Consider the following 19,229-nt stretch of genomic DNA (forward strand, 5'->3'; position numbering starts at 1 on the left):
GCAAATCTCCCCAATAGGAATAAGACAAAATAGAAAAACTCTTATCCCTTTTCCACTCTTTATAAAAACCAGTCCTAAAATACAACAACATTTAAATGGTTAGTATGTTATTCACAAGCAATATAGAGTATATAATCTTCCTTTACCTTCCCCTTTTTTATTTGTGTCCCACATGCTTTCCCCTTCCAGACACTCCAGTTCATAGTAGGGGAGTTTTAACAACAAAGACAGTTCTTAATCCAAAAAGTAGTGGGCGGAGAGTGGCTTCCAAGATGGGGGCCTCCCGGGAAACGCACATGGCTGAAGGCTCTGCATTGCTGGAGAGGGAGAAGATCTCCCCCACAGGTACGAGCAGGGGAGCAGCAGTCAAAGGGTGGGAAGGGAGTTCACCCCACTCTTCACCGGCCAGCACCCAGGCTGCACAGGATTCCCCCAGCCTCAGCATGATCCAGCCCCCCCTCACAGCATTGCTCTTGCCTGCAGTCCAGGGTTCTCAGATTAATCCTGGAGAGGATTCACTATCCCTTAGCCCTCATGATTTAACCCATGCTAATGGATCCAGATTTAGGGTGCTGACGCAGGATCCCATTGTTTCATCACCCCTTTCTGAGCTTCCATTGGCAGAGAATAGGCTGTACTTAAATCTGGCTGAGCTTCTGCAAACAGAACTGGCTAAGGTTACTGTGACTATCACCTCTGAGCTGCGACAAGATTTACAGAACTTGGGCACCAAAATTGATGTTTTTGAAAACGAGAGTCAGGAGTTACCCAGAATTCCAAAGAAATTTCGGTTCTGCACAACCAGATTGAGGACCTGCAACTTAAACTTGATGACCTGGAAAATAGATCCCATAGAAACAATTTTAGGATCAGAGGCCTCCCTGAATCAGTGAAAGATATTACAGAGGCTGTGAGGTGATTCCTACAAGATCTCTTACCAGATCTAACAGATTCCCACTTTGTAATTGACAGGGCACGCAGAGCTCTTGTGGCGCCCAGGCAGGATGGTCCTTCTAGGGATGTGATTGTCAACCCTCAGTATTTTACTACTAAAGAAGCATTTCTGAAAGCGACACGGGGCCTGGATCACATTGAGATGGAAGGGCACCCGATACAAATCTTCTCCGACCTAACGCCATTTACTATTCAATGCAGGAGGGCGCTCAAGCCCCTACTACAAGTTCTTATTGATCATAAGATTAAATATAGATGGGCATTTTCTTTTGAAATTGATTTTCCAGCTGCAAGGGAAAAGTTTTTCCTTCTCCTCTTTTGGTGAGGGTGAACAACTCCTTAAAGATTTAGACTTAATCCAGATGGAGGACGCTCCACCCACACTGGGCAGGGAAGCTTCCACCTCTCTATACCCACTTTGGAATAAGGCCAAAGCTTCTGGCAAACATCCTCAGAAGACACCATGAAAATATTTACTGGACGCTATCCTGTTGCAGTTTCTATTTTTTCTTTTCCGTTTTTTTTTTTCTGATGGAGGATGTTCGGGTGCCCTACCTCTGTGGTTGATATAATGCAGTGTAAATATTGTTCTTTTCCTGTTCTCTCTTCACTTTTTACTGGTCTTTTATACATCGAGGCCCGGACCTGACTCTATTTCAGTGACTACTGCTATGGCCCCGAGAAGGTCAAAATTGTACTGGTTTTATTAATGTACCTCATTGAGCTACCTGTGAAGTGGCTGCCAAGCCCGTATCAAGCGTATGATCTCCTCAGGTTGATATTTTGACTTTGTGCCAAATTGACAAGACAAGATCATATGCCATTGTACTCAGGTTTGGAGAGCTGTGGGACCCGGGGGGTCACACATGCCCTCAACCAACAGGGAATCTAGTTCAGGTCTTCTTTATTTTCTTGACCCGGCTAGACTCTCTCTGACGAGATGGAGCTCCTGGAAGCACGGGAGGAGTGGCTCCCCCCCGAGGCCCGGGACCTTATTGTTCCCAGGGGTCAGGGAGGGACCCGATCCTCCTTGGTGTAATACATCATATTCTGGTGAGTTGGATGTTTGTTTCTTGTTTGTTCTCTTAGTTTTTTTTGGTTCCCCATGATCCCCTGTTTCACTTCCCCCCCAAAAGGAAGTTCACGCATGGCTCGATTAGTAGTGCGATTTCATGGGGACTGAGCCACCCACGGTGTCCGCAACCTCTCCCAAGCTAACATTGCTTTCACATAATGTTCAGGGTCCTAATTCACCGGTTAAGAGGTCCAAAGCATTCCATTACTAAAACTCCCTAAAGGTTGATATCCTAGCTTTGCAGGAAACACATTTTTCCAACAATTCTGTCCCGAGGTACTTCCATAAAAACTACCCCATTTTTTTACAACGCAAATTCAGACAAGAAGAAATGTGGGGTCCTACTGTGTTTTAGCAAGAGCTTGAATTTTGCACCTCAAGAGGACTTTAGGGACCCAGGAGGCAGGTTTTTGGTGGTGATTGGTTATGTCGGTTTGCATCTAATTACTGTAGTGTCCTACTATGTGCCCAATGAGGGTCAATTGGCTTTTTTTCACACCTTCTTGGGCGAGATATGGCCTAAAGTGAAGGGTTCTCTTATCCTATTAGGCGACTCTAATCTAGCTCTTGATCACATTCTGGATAAATCTGAGTTAAGCAGATATAGAAACCCTCCCAACAAAAGTCATGGCCTCTCTCTTTTGCTGAGAAAATATGACCTCATAGATACTTGGCAGAAAATGAATCCATAAGTCAGTGACTATACCTACTTTTCTGCGGCCCATAATCAGTACTCCCGTATTGATCATGGATTTGTCCAGTCCCACATGCTTCCAAGCTTACTCGGGGCCCGAATTTTGTCAACTCCTTGGTCCGACCATGATCCCTTAGTCATATATCTAATGAGCTTTAGCAGGCCCCAAGCCGGGTTTTGATAGAGAATTAATGGAAGTTTGGTCTCAGATACATTGGTACGAGGGGAAATAGAAAATCTTTTATGTGGCTTTTTTCAGATCAATATCTCTAGCGATACATCCCCCGCTATTAATTGGGAAGCCCATAAAGCATATATTAGGGGTGAGATTATCAAAATAGGTTCCTCACGCAAAAAAGCCCATAGTAAACTGATTGACGACCGTCTTCAAGAATACCACAGGCTACAGTTGCAACACAAAAACGCTCCCCTTTCTGGGTTGAAGTCCCAGCTGGAGGCCAAACGCAACTCAATTTGATTCTCACAACTAGGGCAGAGAAATCTGTACGCTGGGCAGCACACAAATTTTTTCTGGGGAGTGACAAACCAGGCAGCCTCTTGGTTAATAAACTTAACCCTAGGCCTAGGACCCATGCCTTCCCTAAAATTAAGGTCAAGGGTGGTAGGTTGTCACAAAACCCAGAAAAAATATTGTCAGTTTTTGAGGACTTTTATGGTCCTTTATACAGTTCCGAAGACTCGGTTTCTCGAGACGGAATTGATGGGTTCCTTCGGAATCTGAACCTCCCCAAATTGCATCCTAAACATAAGGCAATCCTGGAATGGCCCCTTACAATTGAGGAATTGAATGGGGTTTTTAGAGTCCTCAAATTCAGCAGCTCACCTGGCCCGGATGGTTTTTCTAATTTGTACTACAAAACATTTAGCTCAGTACTGGCTCCGCACTTGGTTGCTTATTTTAATTTTCTTAGGGAGGGGAACCCTCTCCTAGGCGATGCCGATAGAGAATTTATCAGTGTAATCCCCAAACTGAGGAAAGATGCTTCGGAAGTAGCCATTATTGGCCCATTTCTTTGATTAATTGTGACCTTAAAATTATGACAAATATTCTTTCAACCAGACTAGGTTCCTTTTTAGGAGCCTATATCCATCCGGACCAGGTGGGCTTCCTGCAACACAGGCAGGCCCCTGACCAAACGAGAAGCGCAATTGACCTCATCTCAGTAGTAAACTCCAGCTGAGACGGGGGCCCCCAATGCCAGCCAATGTTGAATTCTCTCGACCTCCAAAAGGCCTTTGACAGTCTTTCCTGGAGATACCTATTCAAGGTACTCTCCAGTATGGACTTTGGCGCCCATTTTACTAATTTGTTGCTGGCTCTTTATGATTCCCCGGAAGCGAAAATATCGCTCGGGGGATTCCTTTCTAAAGCTATCCTGATTAGAAGGGGGACCAGACAGGGATGCCCTCTCTCTCCCCTCTTGTTTGCCCTAGCAATCGAACCTCTAGTGATAGCCATGCGAATGAACTCTAATATTAAAGGAATTAGTTGTGGTCAGGTTGAACACAAATGCACCCTATTTGCTGATGATATTTTGATGTTTATCACTTCCCTAAATACCACCTTGCCCAACCTCTTTAAACTTCTAGATGATTTTTCTCTTTGCTCAGGCCTACGGGTAAATAAAGCCAAATCTCAAGCCCCTAATATAAATATTCCCTTAGGGTTGCTGACAGCGATCAAGGGAAAATTTGACTTCAGCTGGAGTGAGGAATCCATCCAGTAACCTAGGTATCCAGTTGTCCCCCTCCTACAGCAGCCTTTATAGGCTAAATTATACACCTTTGTTCAAGAAACTTTATGCAGACCTCCAAGGCTGGTCCCACTCACCTCCATCGTGGCTGAGAAGAATTGCTGCTATCAAAATGAATCTACTCCCTAGACCACTTTACCTTTTTCGCACTCTCCCAATTCAGGTCCCCCTGAAGGCGTTTTTACTCCTCCAGTATAGAATAATGAAGTTTATTCGTAAAGATATTCTTTTTGCCCCTAAGCTAATGGGAGGCTTGGGTGTACCGCATCTTAAAAACTATTATGTGGCGGCACAGGTGGCACAACATTTCACTGAGCACCGTGCATGGAGCCCTACCACAATGGGTTGAGATAAAGAATCAGGATGGCTTTCTGGGTTCTATAGAATCCCTCATGTGGCGCAGGAAAAGGCTGAGAGGAACTATAAAATGCCCGGCACTGTCTCACTCCATTCAGCTCTGGGATAAATACAGCAATCACCCAAAGTTATCCTCCCAACATAAACCTCTAACCCCCCTTCTGAATAACCCGGATTTCCCGCCAGGCCAGCACCTAGTAAACTTTAATTGGTGGATCTCAAAGGGCTTTAGACGAGTGAAAGATTTGATAGATGTTCAGGCAGTGCTTTCATGGGATTACTTGACCAGTAAACGTGAAATCCCTCCAACTAAACATTTTCGTTATAGACAATTGATTTAGTTTATCAACACGATAATTAGACAGGCCCTGAGACCCATGCGCTCCTCCTCATTCGATAGCACTTGCTCATCAATAGCCTCCACAAGTTGGCAAATTTCTATCATTTACTCGGCCCTAGTAGCCCCTTCCAGTAAACTGCAATATATGCTTAACTGGGAAGCCGAACCACATGGGAATTGGAAGATTGGTGGGATACTGTTTACTCGCTTTCCAAGGTCTCCCTGAACTCTGCTTTGGTGGAAGCCAACTATAAAGTCACGCTTAGATGGTATCTCACTCCAGATAGACTAGCAAAAATGTTCCCGTCAGCCTCTCCCTTATGTTTCCGAGGCTGTAACTCTAGAGGCTCTATGCTTTTGCTAGGAAATTTTGCGACAAGGTATTTGGTTTGATTTCTAGAATTTTACAGCAGGAGATTCATTGTGAAGGCAGCCCTATTCAACAAGCTATCCGTGACCCTTCCCAGACCCGCAATGAAATTGAATAAATTGATTTTACTTGGGGGGGAATTTCACTGGCCAAAGCCTGGAAAGTCATCCTCAATATCATTGGACCCCATTTTTACCAGATTGAATTGTATTATGGTAAATGATAAACTTACCCATACCCTAAAGAACTCACTGGTCAAATTTGATGACATTTCGGATCCCTGGATTTCTTTCGCCAACACATAGATAGTGATCTGTATAAAGTTACTTTCAGGTATAGTGAATTTGTCACCTCAGCTCCTCAAACTTTCTCTACTTCCCCTTCCTTTTTGTCTTTATTTTTACGTTTGTTGTTCTCTTAGGTTTATGGTCATGACACGATTATTTGTCAATACACTGTTCAAACACTGGTTGGTGATGTTTTATTGTTATTTCTTGGCATATCTGCAACTGACTCTGGGATGATTTTTACTTTAATATTGCCTGGATGTAGCAAATTACTTTGTTTGGGCACTGTTTGAAGTGTTTTTTTATATATATATATATAATTGCACACGCTATGTGTCTTTTGCTTATTTTTATTGTCTTAGTAATATTTTTTCTTCTTTGTAAAACAAACATTTTACTAAAAATATTGAAATACAAAAAGTAGTGGGCAGGACAGAGGGGCAGGTGCATGTTAATTACAAGATAAATGCTTGTGAATCTGCAGTAGAAAATGCTGATTTACCCTGCAAAATTCTTTAATTTTATATCCTAAAAATTAGATGAATGGATACCAAAAGCTGCTCTGCTTATGTTTTAATTTCTTAAACATAATAATTGAGAAGCAAGCAACTGCTGCAATATTTGTGAGGAAACAAATTTAACAAAACATTTTATCTGGCATTTTTAGAATTTCAGTGCTTTTTGGTTAGTTGCAAGCTTCAAACAAGAAAAAAAGTTATTATTAACTGATAAACTGCAGTGCATACATCATCTTGTCCTGTGAAGCTATTATTGCTTTCTAAAGCCAGAGAGAACCTGATTCAAACCAGCATAGGACCGGAACTCAAGGACCCTGAGATCATTGACTGGCACTCCAACAGCTGCTCCACACAAGTCACTGCATCTGTGATATTGGATCTGACCCTTGTTTAATGCCTACTTACATGTAACATTTTGAAAGTGTATGTTGGTATTTTTTATTTTCAGTTTATAAATTCATCAGGAAAACATCCAAATAAGCTGGGTCTGTTATAGGTTTCATGCTGATGGTTTGATGCAAGTAGATACCTCATGGTTTGTAGATAAACAATTTAAATTTATTGATTTTCTTTTGCCATTTTACAACGTACAGCTCTACCCACTGCACATCAAGTTCTTCCTCTCATTGGACTTTGTCCAGACTCTGCTATTTGCATAAATACAAGAAACCCTGTCACCAGATCATTCATTTTAACAATCTTGCAAAAGATTTATGTGCATTTAAAAATGTTATATGAATGTAATCTACCTGTAAAAGCTACACTTGTGTAGACATCCAAAAGCCTTTGAACTCCTGAAAGGATATGATTTTAACAGTCCCAGCAGACTCAGAGAAAATCTATAGCAGGGGTGTTCAACTCCAGTTGTTGAGGGACAGGATTATCTGACATTTAAAGTACATAAAGTAAGAAATAGTTCACAAACAGTAAGAAAATTAATACTAAAATTCACAATGTGTCCTTTGAGGAGTTGAGAGACCCTGCTCCATAGCATTCTACGTTTCCTATCCCCTAGAAGCTACATAAAAGATTATGCAGGAAAGTTAAAAATGAGATAGATTAGCTGTGCCAACATCAATAAAACTTAGACAGAAGAAGAGGGCTATGATTTATAGGAAGAGAAGAGGCTCTGCAGAGAAATAGACTTTTCTGAGGTAGTCAAATTTGCTATTAGGTTTAGAGAAACACATCAATAAAAATAGTTTAAGATAACAGTAAAAGGTTGCAAGTAAGCATTTAAATTAAATTTTTTTGCACTTTTATGTGCAATGTTTAGGTTTGTGAAAGAGTATTTTTATTTACATGTTCTCTATATTCACAACTAATGAAAAAAATTGCAATAAGTGCAAACTTCCAATGTGAGATGGGCTCCAAGTATACATTTATGATTTATGTTTTTACTGACCAAGAAAAAGCAAAAATTATAGACAGATTGGCGTACTTTTCTTAGTATATTCTTAATGTGTCAGGGTGATGCGCCCAAGCCAGTTGAGATTACTGTTTCCCTTTATTTTTCATGTTGTATTCACTCAATTATGTTCAGCTGGGGGGCTCCAGCTGAACAATGAAAAGAAGAGGTGAAAGAGGATGTCCTTGCCTCGTCTGTAAAGGAGTGCTTTCAAAGCTGAGGTTTTTTTTGAAAGGGTTCTACTGGAACCATCTTCCCTCCTACCATCTACAAACCTTGACGCTTACTTGGTTGCAAAAGCTTTGGGCTGCACACCATTGCAGTGAGATTTGGTCCCATGATTTTTATGGTTCCTACATATTATCCTGGTAATACTTTCAGCCAGTAAACAAATTGAATTATATGGCCATTCCCCAAGCCAACTAACTTTGCTAAAATTTGTTGTCCACTGTGAGCAAAGATCTGCTCCACATACTTTTTGGCTAGTTCACCTCCAAAGATCCATTTCATAGTTTTGACCTTGACCTAAATCACAATATTTGTTACAAAAATAAACAAAAATATATTTTTAGCTTCAAATGTATTCATTTTGTGGAAGATAGTTAAAAGATGATGTTGGTTTTGGTAGAAAGATATATATTTTTGGGGTGCCTCACAACTAAATGGCAACCACACACCAAATTTATTTTCTGCTGGAGTGCAAATAGTTTTTTTGTTTATTTAATATGCCTATGCATGACATAGCAACTGGATTTGAGACTTGCCATTAAAGAAATTTATTTGCACTTCAAACATAAAATATCTCTCTAATTGGCTTCCTTATTTGAAGTTAGAATCTTTAAACATGGGGGTGCAGTTTAGCATGTGCATCACTGACTTACTCTGGCAAGAGGATGTTATTTTAGCATCCCCATGATAATGAACATTGTGATGATGGGTGGGACCTCTGTTCTCACTGTTTCAGGACAATCAGGATGGAAGATTTGCAGAGTCTGAGAGGCACAACCAAATGGAGCAGAGAAGAACCTGGGAAGATTGGATGAAAGACTTAAAACATTATATATGGAACCCAGAGAAAAAGGAAGTATTAGGGAGAGATGCGAAAAGCTGGTGTAAGTAACTGCAATTACATGCGTGTATTATAAAACAAAGCTTAAAAATGTTATGTTCTTCACCAAACATATCATTTTCACTTTTCCTGTATTCAGCAACTTGCCTAACATAGAACTGGACTCACTTGCTTATAATCTTTTCAAGATTTCTTATCTTGGTTGTATATGTGGGTACGAAAATCATGTTACCTACTATAGCATTGTGTTAATACAAAATTCCATTTCTGGAGTAATCCTAATTTTTGTGATATTCATAGGTATTTTCTTAATTTATCAATATGGAATGTTTTAATCGCAATGGTATGCTTCTTTGGTTTTATTTATTTTGTTAGAATGTAATATTTTATACTACATTATTTTGTACATTCATTTTTGATTGAATCACTTTTGTTTTTACCATGAATAAAGCACCATGACATTTAGGGCAGATGGAGCTCTGGCATTTTAGGAAGAGTGCATGTTGTATACAAAATATGATATCAAAAAGCAGTTCTTGGGGTGGGCTATGTTTGGGAATGCACAAATGTTTTTGAATCATTTGGAGATATTATACAGTAAGTTTGTATATTTGTGTGTGCATATTGTCACCCAAACTGCAGAGAGGTTTTTGCAAGTGTTAAGGTAAAAGATAGCTGCAACAACCCTTGCAAATACATTGAACAGATGTTTGAGTAAGTTTAAATTATTTATATAGCACTATCAATCTCCAAAGCACGCTGGTATATACAATATAGGCAATAGTGGTAACAGTATAGTAACAGTTATTACCTATATATTATAAATTTGTAGCAAAACAGATACATGAATAAATAAGCTAATCATAAAATTAACACCCCATATTTCAGTTACATTCATAACTAGAACCATTTTACCACAGACAGATACAATGGTTTTGGGATGGATGGAAACATCAGGTAAAATGACACAGCTAAAGCAGTGAAAGTATCAAGTTTTTTTTTACAGCTGATGTGGGGTGAAGTCAGATTTGCATGTGTCTAGATCAGGAATGCCTAAAACGTCGATAGCGATTTACTAGTCAATCACAAAGCAACCCGAGTCGATCGCGGAGCCCTGCCTTACCCCTCCCTGCTGTTTACTAGCAGCCCAGCTGCTATGTCTATAGGGAGGCTGGGGATGTCTTTCTGTTTGTGAAGGCTCGTGTAACAGTGGACAGCGGGTGGGAGGCAGAGAGGGCAGTCTGAGGTGAGCAGTGCTAGGCAGTTTCTTGTGCAGCAGTTCTTTTTCTTGTGCAGCACCTCATTCTCTTATGACAGGTGAACTGTAGCTTTCCAGTCACTATAGTCTTGTAGTGCAATGTCTGTGCAATGTTCTGCCATTCAATGTCTCACTTGCTTCAGTCACTTCTGTGTTAAACTCGTTATATATATAAATACATTTATGTTTAGCATTTTTATTGTTGGTAGATCATTTTAACTTGGTCATTTAAAAAGTAGCTTGCGAGCTAAAAAAGTGTGGGCACCCCTGGTATAGATTATGACACACTTGGTCTGATTTATTAAAACCGCCCAACACTGGAGAAGAAAGACTATCATGGAAGAACCCAAATGATCCAGCAAATCTGGAATGAATTCCCTAATACAGTAATACCCCGAAAATTCGTGCTTCTGAATCTGCGACTTCACGAATTTGCGTATTTTTTCCTTGGAACCTAACACTTAAAATTCGAGACTAAACTGTACCCAAATCAGCTAATCCATAAAACCTTAAAAAAGACCGAAGCAAAACAATTTTTTAAGTTGTTAAAAGAAAACTATGGTAATGTATGGTATGGTAATTTTTTTTCTAACGAGAGTTAAAAATAAGCATCCTAGAGAAGACGAGGGCGGCCACAAGGTGACCTCCAAAATTTGCGCATTTTCAAAATTTACAGGGGAGTCTATGAAGGTAACCCCCGCAAATTTCTGGATATTACCGTAATCATTTGCTATTCATTGGCAAATGTTTTCAATCCTGGACTAGATCAATTCCAGGTTTGCTGGATTATCCATGTTCTCCTATGATAGTTTACCTTTACCAGTCTTGGAAAGCTTTATTAAATCAGGCCCATTATATTCCTGTTTAAAGAGGTGTGTTTTAAGGGTACGATTGAAGGTTCTGAGCATCAGAGCAGATATGGTAGGAATAGGATTTCCAAAGGAAATGGTGAAACCCACGAGGCACAAGACTGTGAGGAGGTGGTCAGGATGAAAGATAGGGGAGTTTCATGTGCAGAATAAATTCCAGTTAGTTAAAATTTGGAAATTACAGAGGAAATGGAATGAAGGTACTTTAAAAACCTCATTAAAGATGATTAAAATATTCATATTAACACTTCACTTCACTTACTTTTCTGATAACAACGTTGTTTACTGAAAAAGAAGTATTAAACAAACCAAAAAAAGTTAAACAGGGTCTATTTCTTGTTCTATGTGAAAACTAAGATATAAAATTGTTCTTGAAAAAAAAATTGTACTGATATACCTAAATAGCAAAAAAATTATTTACTGATGTTTATCAGCAGAGCTCTTAATACTTGCAATGATGACTGAAATACTACATTTTCACAACCTTTTAATATTGTTGTAATATTCAGAACATTTTTAATTAATATCACAATATCATATAAAATGAGTAAACTCATTCCTTCCCTTTTCTTGCTTAGTATCCAAGGTTATATTCCCAGGTTCAAATGTTTCCATTCACTGCAAAAGGCTTTTTATAGTTGCTGCGGACAAAAATAACTGAAGGATTTTTTTATTTAGGAAAAAACAAACATATTTTTTTTAGCTAAGTGTTTTTTTTCTCTAGATTAGGATAGAATTAGAATGGGTTAGAATCCCTGTCAGATATACATCTGTTCAGAGCTCTGAGAAATAATTTTCCCATCATTTTTTGGGGTCATTGTTTTACCAGATAGGTAATTAACAACAAAAAACTTTTTGGTTTTAGATATACTATACTTTTACTCCATATATTACCGTATATACCTGTAATATACTTATTCAGTTCATGTACACAGAGGGTGGGTGCTTTGTTGGATAGATTTATATTAAAGAGAACAAACTAAATTTCCCCACCTATTGTATTAGACTTCCCCCACCTCCTAGATTGTAAGCTCTTCAGGGCAGGTTCCTCTCCTCATCCTGTGTATCTGTCTGTCATTTTCAACCCCTATTTAATGAACAGCACTGCGTATTATGTTGGCGCTATATAAATCCTGTTCAATATTATTAATATTATTATTAATAATAATAAAAAAATAATAATAACATTTCTGCATAGCCAGCATTAGCAATGCCCTAGAATGGGCTTTATTGCCAGCACACATGGTGTTGGTTATAGTCAAGATTTTTTCTGGAGTTTTCTTTATTGCTACCCCTGCTACTCCTTCATTAGTTGTGTGTACTGATGCAAAGCTGTACCTTTCAGCATCACCTACTAGAAACTCATGAATTAATTTATAACAAACTGCAGATAGTGCTCTGGTATGCATCATTGTGGCACATTTCTTTCATAAAAAAGTCAGGCAGAAATATAGCTATTTAGGCCCCACATATCTATCTTTGTCCTATGGAGAGATTTGAAGAGAGCTTGTTTTTTGTCTTTGCCACATCACAGGACCAGGTTCTCTTTTCAAGTTTTTTTTTTTCTATTATAAATGTTCATGACTAGGGTAGCTCGGACCATTGCCCAAATCAATATCCCCCCCCCCCCCCCTTCAACACTTACCTCTACTCCACCTTACCCTTGCCAGCCCTCCCTTCCCCTTAATTTCCAAAAATACTCCACACCTTTTTGTGATATAAATGGCTGGCAAGCAGCCATTTATTAACCATAACAAACTTTAACAGTTTTCCATAAATTAACTTTGCATATATAAAATTATAAAGTATAATCACTCAACAACAAATAAACAACAAACAAATAAATAACATTTAAATAACGACAACAATAAATTAACCCTTAAATAACCATCAATAAATAACCACTAATAAACTATATATTAACCCTTCGTTTACTTAACCCAATTCCTACTTTAACCCACACATATTGCCAACAACTAGGTTGCAGGTCCTGAAGGTAAAGTCCGCCACCACCAATCTCAATAACAATCCAACCGCCACACCATCTTGGCCCCTAGCCGCACTACACCCTCTCAGGGGCCTCCACCTTTTACCATTTTAAAGGGGGAATTTCACCACCACCTCGGGTGTCCCCCAACCATAATTAACCCCAACTCTTACTATCCCCGAGATCTCAACCGCCACAGCGCACGGGTGGGAAACCTCACTCCCGTGCGCCCCTCCACACCCGCATTGCTCTTTGCACTCCATCTCGTATACCCCAACACCACAGGTCCGTCCCCGCATCATTCAAATGAACCCCGTCCCCCCTTAAAAACCTCCAAGTATCTTCTTCCAACTACCTGTGGCGCACCAACAAACCTCCATTCTTAGCCACAAACCGGCCTACTTCCTTGTTCACCTTGATCCTGGCCTTATTTATCCTTTCCACCGACCTTGCGCCCCTCCAGACCGCTCTAGCCACCATGTCTGACCAAACCAACACTGTGCCCGGGAATTCCAATCTCAGCCTCAAAAAATCCAATCTAATATTCCTGACCAAACCCTTCATGGCTCAACGCCCCAGATCATTACCCCCGGCATGCATTACCAACACGTCCGGCAGCCTATCCAGCGCTGCGCAGCTTCAAAGTTCCAGTACCATCCTGCTCCACAACATGCCCTGAACTCCGATCCACCGCACCATCGCCTCCTCCCGCGAAAGACCCAACTGGGGACCTTCCGTCCGGACATCCGCCCTTCTCGCACCCCACCACACATACGAGTGCCCGACAATCCATATCAAGCACCGCTGATCACCTACAAAACAAACAAAGCAAGGTAACAACAATGATCCCACCCCCCACTACACAACTCCCAACCAAACAACCACTCAGTACCATCAACCCCTTTGTTTAAAACACTTTACACAAGATGAGGCCTAACATACAATTGAAACCTCCTGGACTCCCACCTCCCTATGCGTCTAATGGCCTCATCCCCCAAGCCCCACCTCGCTGCCTCCGTAGCTGCCCCAATCCTAAATGAATGCGAAGAAAATGCGTCCACATCCACCCCCACTAATACCAAGCATCTCTTAAACACAGCAATAAATTGAAAACGAGACAAAAACGTCCCATCCTCATGCATCAAAAGAGGGCATTCCCTCTGTGCCCGAACCCCCAACAACGCTTCAGCTGCCGCAACCGGGCAAACCCGTGACCCAGGACACAACCGAAATACCCTCACCAGGATGCCTCTCCCCTCCCAATCTGTCTTGGACTGCCTGATCCTCATACTCACCTCATCACCCACACAAGATACATCCTCCCACAAGACACCACCCGGGCATGTCTTCGTAGGGCTAACCAACTCCCCAATCCGCATTGCCCCAAAGAATGCCATGCAAAAGGCTGCCGTAAACAAAACTTGCTCATACTCACCCGAACACACCTCCTCCAATCTTCCCACCAACCGCTGCAACAGATCAAAGGACACCGGCCTCCGCCTATCCGGCACCTGGCGCCCCTTCCAATACCCTTTTAAGGCCTGCCTAACCAAGAAATCCTTTGTCACATCCCTCCATCCTTGCCACTTAAACCACAACGCCATGCCCGCCAGCAATCTGTTGACCCCCGCCACAGACACTCCCCTCATAAATTCCCTTACCAACCAATAAAGCAGCACATGAACCGCATCCGCCTGTCTCCCCGACCCACTCAATTGCCCCCGCAACCTGTCCCATTCCTTCCACACCGCCGAGTATGCCACCCACGTTTTGTCACTCACCAACCTCCGAATCAAACCTTTTAGGATCCCAGTGCAATCTCCCACAAACCCTCCGGGCACGGGTAACCACATCGCTCCGCCTCTGGTGCCAACACGCGAAACCTGTCCCACTGCAAACGAGACAAAGAATCGGCGATGACATTGAACACTCCCGGTATGTGTCTTGCAAAAACAAAAATGTTGTGCTGCATACATCTCAAAACCAAGTGTCTCATCAACCGCACCGCTGGCACCGAATGCACCGAGAACTTGTTCAACGCTTGCACCACCCCCAAATTATCACAGTGAAACCTGACTTTTTTACTGGCCAACTCCTCCCCTCACAATTCTACCGCCAAAACTATTGGAAATAACTCCAATACCACCAGATCCTTAACCAACCCACTCTCAACCCACTTCGCCGGCCACGCCCCCGCACTCCACCTGCCTCCAAAATATGCCCCAAAGCAAGTACCCCCAGCCGCATCCGTAAACAACTCCAGGTCCACCGCTTCCGGCCCTTCCAACCACAACACCCGACCATTAAACTCTTCCAAAAACATTTTCCACACTGCCAGATCCGCCCTCCCTTCCTTTGACAGGGGGACAAAATGCGACGGTGCCTTTACTCCCACCCTAGCTGCTGCTAAACCCCTACAAAAAATTCTTCCCAATCACTCTACACGCAAAATTAAGTTTGCCCAGCAGCGACTGGACTTCCCGCAAACGCAGCTTGCGCCTCCCTCCGGCCATCCTTACCTCCTCCTTCAACGCCAACAACTTGTCCTGCGGTAACCTACTTTCCATAGCCACCGTGTCCAATTCGATCCCTAAAAATGTCAAGACCGTCGTCGGACCTTCTGTCTTCTCCTCCGCCAGAGGCACCCCGAATCTCTCCGCCACGTGCTGTAACGTTACCAACAATACCCTGCACACCGAGCTCCCTCCTGGGCCAATTACCAAAAATCATCCAAATAGTGGATGACCGAGTCCACCTCCGCCACTGTCCGCACCACCCACTCCAAGAAGGTACTAAACTTCTCGAACAGCGCACAGGATATGGAACACCCCATAGGCAAGCAACGATCTACAAAATATTCCCCCCCACTTGCAACCCAACAACCTTATGCACTGTGGGAGTGCAAAAGGAGTCTAAAGGCGGCCTCAATGCCTGCCTTAGCTAACAGCGCCCCTTTTCCATATCTTCGCACCCAGGAAATGGCCGCATCGATAGACGTGTACGCCACCATGCAGTCCTCCGGCTGAATCCCATCATTCACCGATCCCCCCGGCGGGAAGGACAAATGATGGATCAACCGAAACTTACCCGGCTCTTTCTTCGGCACTAACCCCAAAGGTGAAACCACCAAACCCTCCAAAGGAGGTGACGCAAACGGCCCACTCATCCTCCCCAAACTTACCTCCTTCCGCAACTTGTCCGCCACCACCGCCTCCTGCCGCAAGGCCGACTTCAGATTCCTGGATTCACCCTGCCTTTCCCCAACATCACTAGGAATCCAGAAACCTTCAGAGAACCCCGCCTCCAACACCCTAGCAGCCGCCCTGTCCGGATACTTACCTAAAAAGGGGCGCATCCTTTCTACCCTCACTGGCGTCACCCCCTTTTCCACCACCATCACCTCCCTTACCTGACCCGGCCTTAAAACACCTGGAGAGGTCGTGGTGACCTCCACATCCGGAACACTCATGCCGGAACCTACAGCCACTCCCGAATTTACAACCTCCCTCGTTGAAGAGCAAGCAAAGCCCCTTCTTTCTACCGGCCAACGGCCCAGGTGCCTGTGAACCGCTGGCCCCCCCAGGAAAAAGCCGCGACCCCCCCCACACCTCGGGCCCGACATCAACTTCATCCACAGCCCAATATCCTTGTGATCCCACCTCAGCGAAGGCCGGACCGCTTTTCGTTGCCAGAACAGCTCGTCACACCGCAACCAAGCAATCCTGCCAAACATCCTGTGTGCCTCTCTAATCGTGTCCAAATAGCCAAACAAAGGCGCACATAATTCAGGCTGCTTTTCCCCCAATACACAGGCCATAATGCTAAACGCCTGCATCCAATTTATAAACGTCCTAGGTATCAGCCGATACCGACGCAATTCACTCTCCTCCTTACGGCCCTCCCCCCAACATTCCTTTCTAAATTAAACCGCTCCAAAGGCAAAAGCGTAAAAACATCCACATACTCACCTTTCACAATCCGCTCCTTGACCTCCTCCTTCAAATGGGCCCCCAGCGGGCCTTTAAAGCACACATAAACCTCTCCCTTCGCCGAATCTCCAATCCCGCTGTGCTCCCCCATCAACCCCCCCCCGCTCGCCCCCTCTATCCAACCTCCGGACCATCTCCTTCAAGCCTTCAAGCACCTCCTGCACACATCCAAAGTCACCCCCCCTGACCTCCCCCCTACTCCCACCCTTATCATATACCGCCAACCCTGGATCCCTGTCTCCTTCTCGCCCAGCCGCAATGTCCACCCACCCCCTTTTTCCACCCCCCACTGCTCCTTCTCCCCCCTCACAGGCAACCTCAACATGTCACCCCCAAATCCCTCCTTTTCCATACCACCCCCTCCCCCATGCAACAATACATTTTCCTAATACCCCCAACACCTTTACCCCCAACCGGACCCCCCCATGTCCTACCTTGCGGCCACGCGACCCGGGGACCCGCCGCTCCAGCTCTGGAACCCTGCGCCGCTAAACATAAATATACATAAACGTACAATATGAGCTCTATTTGTAAATTATTCCTCCAGCCGAATTCTATGAAATTTCGTATATTTCTGCAGATTTCCTATTAAAAGAATGACTCAGTCTGCCACCTAGTGGCCAATCATCAAAAGTGCGCAACTTTCACAATAGGAAAGAATAGGAAGGAATCAAATTTTACCAGTAAACTGAAGAGGAAAAAAATTATAAATAAAGCAATATGAAGTTCATTTTTTGACGGCCACTCGTGCTGAGGGGGAAGTTCAGCTTGATGAAATTTCCATGCCTGAGCATTCCCATCACAACATTGCAGCAATGCTCTCTCTGGGAAGTCAGCTAAGTACATTGCCATCTGTGTTTCTAAACTTCTGTTAAAGTTTAATGATGTTTACTGCATGCCTGAATTTAACTGCTGGTGGTATGGTATATATGTTAGAAAAGCAGTTAGAGCTGTGACAGCAACGTATATATATGCCTATTGTTTATAAAGTATTAACAAAGGTTTGAATATTAACTCTTCCATGCTAAAAAATATCCTGAAAACTATTACAGTTGCTGAACAAAACGATACAACATTATTGTACTTTATCAAAAGGTACAACTATATCTAATACAGAAATCTGCATATCACTGACTTTCTACATTTTTCTTTTTCTTTGATAAACACAGGGTGATATAGTCAAATGGCTTTCTTTATGCAGGGAAGTCACGCTAAGGTTTTAAAATATATATATTATAAAATATAAATATTTCAACCAGCCATATTTCCTGAAATTACAGTGGTAAATTCTATGGTTCTATTTTTGTACAGGTCTCTGCCACCTGGTGGCCAATCATAAAAATTGTACAGCTGTCTCAATAGGAAATGAATAGGAAAGAAGCAAATTTTATGAGCGAGCTGAAGAGGGGAATATTTTATAAATAGACACCTACATGTGTGTGTATTTTTTTTTTTTTAGTTCTAGGAGTTATGCAATGGTTAGTGCATACCATTTTATGATGTTGGACTAAATTCTTGAATATATGCAACAATCTAATAATACGTGCTAATACTCTACCGATATGATGGTACAGGAACAATCTTATCAACTAATGATGCCTTTATTTGTTGTCAAATTGTGCAACAACATATGTGAACACTGTATTGGTTGGGATTTTACAACGGTAAATAAATCCAATAGTTGACAAAAATATTAAACTATGTGACAGGTTTAACACTATAATTTTAGTCCATAAATGTGATGATTTAGCATTGTAATATTGTAAATATGTGATGTTGTATTATGGAGTGACACGTGTGATGCCTTTATATAGCATACCACTATGGTCAAATCTCTAATGTATCAGAGCTTTTTTGAGCGATACTGTCAAACGCTACATTTCTCTAACACTCAACCTTATAACCTATATAACTAAATTTGCACTCGTATGAATTATATAAAAGATTTCTGCGTCTGCTTATTCCAGTACCTAAACCTTACGGGGGATGGGAGCGCCCATGTTTTTGGACGTTTTGGGAATAGTTTGCAGACTCCAATTGCATGCTAGACCCAAGCCCCCCCACCCCCACCCTTTTGGACACGGGCGACTCACCTGGCCAAATAGGAACTTCTTTTAGTTACAATGATGGGCCAGTGGAGCTAGTACTGTTTAACAAACTAAGTATATTTTTCTAACCAAATTTAATTTCAATACCTTTCAGGAGGCAATACTTGTTTTATACTTACCTACCATATTATGTTATACATACCAAGAGAGCGAAAGTGTTCTTTTTTCGCT

The 19,229-nt window shown here is 42.3% G+C and overlaps 1 protein-coding gene across 5 annotated transcripts in view; it reads left to right on the plus strand.

The window, feature by feature from the left end:
- Positions 1 to 19,229, plus strand: part of ATP1B4 (ATPase Na+/K+ transporting family member beta 4) — a 42,342-nt gene that overhangs the window by 8,377 nt on the left and 14,736 nt on the right. For all 5 annotated transcript variants that reach the window (XM_072429468.1, XM_072429469.1, XM_072429474.1 and 2 more), the window contains one exon: positions 8,743 to 8,890. In XM_072429468.1, coding sequence (XP_072285569.1) covers positions 8,743 to 8,890 — 148 coding nt within the window. The remainder of the gene's footprint in view (positions 1 to 8,742; positions 8,891 to 19,229) is intronic.

The sequence above is a fragment of the Pyxicephalus adspersus genome, chromosome Z (genome assembly GCF_032062135.1).
Source record: "Pyxicephalus adspersus chromosome Z, UCB_Pads_2.0, whole genome shotgun sequence".
In the NCBI taxonomy this organism is placed as follows: domain Eukaryota; kingdom Metazoa; phylum Chordata; class Amphibia; order Anura; family Pyxicephalidae; genus Pyxicephalus; species Pyxicephalus adspersus.